Below are 5,000 nucleotides of genomic sequence, written 5' to 3' on the forward strand. Positions count from 1 at the left end.
TGGTGTCCGGGGAGGTGAGTTTGATCCCCCACCTTCGACCTTTCACCCCCCGCTGGCTCCGCTCCTTTTGGTATTTTGATCCGATCTCGTGGCGAAACGTGGAGAGAGCGGACGTGGTAGAAATCATCAGCCGTGGAAAGCGGACGTTGTAGAAATCATGAGCTCCCGCGTCTGTTGGCGGAGATGCTGCTCGTCCGTGGGATTCGCCTTGGTTGGTGAAAAGATGGCGGTGTTTGTGGAGATGAAGGTGAGGCGATGTTGTGGTTGCTCTGTGGTGGGGATGGCATGGTTGTTGAGATGCGGTTGTGGTTGTTGAAGTAGTGGTTGTTCCAAAATAAAGATAGCAAAAGAATAATGGCTGACTCAAAGATCACAGCCCGGTTACATGAATAATACCCTTCAGACATCGGTGGGGAAATCTAATCTGACCACACATTTATCGACATAACTGATCTCTGGGAAGCCTGAATGGTGTTCTGTGAATTTCCACAACCGTAACAACATATATAAATATGTATCTATAATAATTGTGTGTGTGTGTGTGTGTGTGCGTGTGTGTCTCCTCCATAACTCCACAACCATGAAATATAGCGGCCTGAAAGTGCATGCATACGAATGGATTCTAGATCCTCAAGCTTATCGCATTTTAGTTTGTAAAATGTGTGCAGAAATTAAATAAAGGCACAAACACTGGGGTGGCTTTTACGACAATTGATGAAAATGCCTTTCCTTCCCTTCCCTACCCTTCACGCTGCATTCGCTTCCCTTCGCTTCCCTTCACTTCCCCTTAAACTGCCTTCCTCTCTCCTCATGCAGCATTCCCCTCACACCACCTTCCCATTCCCTCCTCTCATGCTGACTCCATCCTCTCCTCTCATGCGCCCCCCCTCACCCCTCCTCCCCCTCCCTTATCTCTGCCTTTCCTTCCCTCTCCTCTCGCTACCTCAGCCCCCCCCCTCATCCTGTCCTCCTTCCAAACCTCCCACACTACCACACAACTCTCCGAAGGTCGAGGAGAGGAAAGGGTGTCAAGGAATGTACAAAATGGACAAATGAAAGCTGTTTGTTTTTCTTTCAAATTCGGATTTCACCTCGTTGCACCTTGTATTTATTGTTACTTTAAAATACGCTTCTGTGCAAACACTGACTCTATGACACGACGATGACATCATGTGCATAAATTACACCAACACATCACCTCCAAGCTATGAGGCATCCGGATGGTCCTCAAGCCTTTACAGACTGAGAGTAAAGCATTGGTCACAAATAGACGAAAGCAGAGATGCCGATCTAGATTTCACCTTTGTTGTGGGCTCATGCCATCGTTGTGTCATAGTCAGCGTGCTTCTTTAATTGCATTTAATGTTCCTGACTGCAAACCTCTGACTTGTGTTCTGCAGGGCAGAGACAATGTGCTCGCATGGCAGGCGACACTTGTTGCTGATAGGTCGTGCAGCGAGTGCTGTGATTGGACTCGATTTGCGCTCTGCTGCCTCAACAAGTTAGGGGGTTCGATTCAGATACCAATATATATTAAAAATATATATATATATATATATATATATATATATATATATATATATATATATATATATATATATATATATATATATATATGTATATGTATATGTATATCCATATATATACATACATACACTGTATATTTGTATATGATGCTCACGAGAGAGCGTTGGTTCTGCCAAAGCATCTTCTTGTCACAAGTTATGCTGGGTTGTTTGCCATTGCCTTCCCAGCAGTCAGAGCAGAAAGTTGGAATTTGCTCAGGGTGCTGATGATATCTCGCTTACCCTTCGCAAAGAGCACTGCGTGATCTTTGCCACCAACTAAGCTAGCAGATGGGACATCCAGTTTAACATCCATTTGAGGGACACCTTGATGTCTCTCTGCATTTATCTCAAATTTTTTTCAGAAAGTCAAATTCCTTTAGGATGAATAATATTACTCTTTATAGACATGATATGTCACATAATTTTCTGAAACCTTCCAAAATAACATAACAGGCCGATAAAAAAAAAAAACGAAATACTTTTCAGGAGTGGACAAATCCTCATCCTTTTAAAGGGCTGAAAGGATGGCAAGCTCATGGGATTCCTGTCAGGATAGTTGGCCGCTCATGTTTCACTTTCTGGGATCCCCTGCTCCCCACAGTGGGTAGGAGGGATCCAGGGGGTTGCTAAGGATGAGTTTCGAAACACCATGGGACCAAGATTTATTCCCGGCAGGGAAACCAGACCGCCAGTTGAGCTGACATGTCGCAACAACACGGATGATGCCGTGGTTATATAACATGTAGTCATGTGTTTGGAAAGAATCAAATTTCTCGAAGAAAGAAAATCTACTCAGAAATTTTGTTTTTACTTTTCTCAGACCATTCGACGAACAATAATTTATTGCATTTTTATTTTTCCCTTCCAACGGACGGGATTCTGCAGTGAAAAAGTAAGGTCAAACAAGCTCTTCTGATCTGCACTGAGAAAGAGTTGTGTTCCTGTATATGTGATCGGCAGTGGAAGAGGACAGAATGAACGTCTCTGCTTCACAGCCAGACTCTTTCACCATGGTGAATACAATGGCAAAGGTGTTCGACAAAAAGGCCGTGGCGAGGAAGAAACAGGTGTATGTGGAAAAGCCTGTCCCTGATTCCACGACCTGTAAGCATGTTGACACTATGGTACATGGTGGTGGTGGATCAGTTGAAGAAAAGCTGGATTTACTCTCGAACAAGGTTGACCAGCTAATGGAGTTGCAGCAGCGGGTGCTAAACTGTGTGGAAAGTATGGCTACCGATGTGAAGGATTTGGAGGCTGAGGTTGACTTTCTCAAGAAGCAAAATAAGGTTCCAAAACAGCAACCAATAGAGAATCAAAATGACTACGAGGAAGTCTGCTCACTCATCGGAAACCTAAGCCTTAAGAGTGAGAAGCAGGGCCATAAGATCAATTCCATTGAAATTATGCTGGAAGGTCTGCAGCAGGTTGTGGGTTTTCTTGGAGAGACTTTCAAAAACAAACGTGTCAGGGACATCATTACAAAGTCATTGACTATGGTAAGGCCATTCTGACCACAAGATAAACTCTATATTTTAATTTTTCTTCATACATACTGGTAATATGTTCTACACCCACTAACCCTTCCGAATCCAACTCTCTTACTTGCAGGTTACTGTGTTTCTTCTTCCCCCTTCTCTGTCCTCTTTTCCTGCATCTTCATCCCTTGGATTGTTTTATTTTACTCTGGCCATTTGTGGGCCTAACTATCAGCACATTGCCTTTTCAACCTATCATCTTACTTTTCAATAAGCCGACCTACATCTCATATTAAATTATATATGTCTATAGGTCATATATATATATATATATATATATATATATATATATATATATATATATATATATATATATATATATATATATATATATATATATATATATATATAGTTCTTTTTTTATGACGTTTGCTGTTGTATTGGTTTGTTTTTTCACAATTCTGTCATAGACTATTTCGGTTTATTGAGAGTTCATCAGTCAATCACTAATGATCTTCCAGTGTTTCTCATGGAAACGACAACCCCAGAAAATTTTGACGTGTTTGAATAATCCTATCTAAAGATGAATGCTCCAACTTCAAATAAAAGGTAATTAGTGCTTGTTTAAAATTATGGCACAATTTTTTTCAGGATAAATAATTATCTGCGATGAAATTATGACATTAAAGGTGCTTGCAATGCTCTCAAATCTTCTCGTTGAAATTCAATTTAGATTGCTCTTTCTTTAAAGAAATAATATATTTTTATTCCTCCGTGGTACGAGTGCACAATGGTAGCTTATTTTATTTCACAAGGCCATTCACACGAGCCTATTGTGCAATCTTATCTCTCCCTTTGGAGCTTAGCACTGCTATTGTTTCAGAGCTTAGCACTGCTATTGTTAGCCAATCGACAGGGTTTGGTGCCAGCCAACATCAGGTTTTTTTTTTCTTCTTCAAGAGCAAGGCTCATAGATGAACAAGGTTGAACTAACAGTTTGGTAGTGGGGCAACAATTGGGCACAGCTTGCAATGGAATAAATGAACAGAAAATAAAACGAACAGAAAAGCAGCTTTTGGGGATAAATGAACAGAAAAGGACAGAAAAGCATAGTTATCGGGAATTACCAAGTGATGACTATCGAAGAAACGAACAGAAAAGCAAGTATCGGGGATGTCTCTTTGCAGTGATTGTACCACCAATGCACGACAAGGGGCAAATTTTCCTCAATGTTCCCTGCTGCCCAGAATTGTCTGGACAGTGCAGCCATGGTCAAAGCACCGATCGGTCCCCATAGACAGGCCCACTCTCTCTAATCTTCCACACGAACCCCTCACCCACAAATACCTAAATCACCATACTTCATACTCACACACGTATCACATGTCGACAACAGTTTTTTCCTGTTTGGGGATGACCTCCCCCTCAATAGTCCTCCCTTTCTCCTCATTAATAGAAGCTGGAAAGATAGAAACTAACCTGGGGCTAACCACAATATACATTTTCCCAACAAGTAAAATTCGCATCACTAACTCTAGTGCCAGAGGGTGTTCCATCAGCTGCCTGTCAACTTTCATCTGGCTTTTACTGTTCTCAGTAAACTATCAAACTACACACATACATGGACCTGCAGTGACAACTTTTGGCTGAATCCAAGCTTGTATCCAAATAACAACACACCTACAGAAGTCCCAAACACATTCCCACCACCCTCATCACTTCCTCCCCATACACCATCACCACCTGCACACAACCAACCACCTCAACCCCAAAAATGCACACATAACCTTAATATCCTCCAATATAACATAGAAGACCTCATCACCAAGGCCATGGAACCTAAACACTTCACTCTCACAAATAACATTCACATAGCCATCAGATAATAAACCAAATTCCACAAGAAAAAAACAAAACACTGACCATCTCCAAGTATACACCAAGAAGCACAGAC

At 41.6% G+C, this 5,000-nt stretch overlaps 1 protein-coding gene and 1 long non-coding RNA gene across 7 annotated transcripts in view; one reads left to right on the top strand and one right to left on the bottom strand.

The window, feature by feature from the left end:
- Positions 1-5,000, bottom strand: part of LOC147023282 (uncharacterized) — a 157,181-nt gene that overhangs the window by 59,116 nt on the left and 93,065 nt on the right. The window lies entirely within an intron of this gene.
- The window catches only part of LOC147023283 (myosin light chain kinase 3-like), a 193,249-nt gene that overhangs the window by 50,292 nt on the left and 137,957 nt on the right, over positions 1-5,000 (top strand). The window contains exon 1 of one of the 6 annotated variants that reach the window (XM_085888518.1): positions 2,237-3,067. The exons of 3 other annotated variants lie outside the window; for them this stretch is intronic. In XM_085888518.1, coding sequence (XP_085744644.1) covers positions 2,543-3,067 — 525 coding nt within the window. In that variant the 5' untranslated portion in view covers positions 2,237-2,542. Of the gene's footprint in view, positions 1-2,236; positions 3,068-5,000 lie in introns of those variants that run through there. 2 more of the 6 variants (XM_085888517.1, XM_085888519.1) reach the window with 2 other exon arrangements.

Source organism: Eptatretus burgeri, chromosome 7, assembly GCF_056783735.1.
Source record: "Eptatretus burgeri isolate ZD-2024b chromosome 7, Ebu_testis_v1, whole genome shotgun sequence".
NCBI classification, from domain to species: domain Eukaryota; kingdom Metazoa; phylum Chordata; class Myxini; order Myxiniformes; family Myxinidae; genus Eptatretus; species Eptatretus burgeri.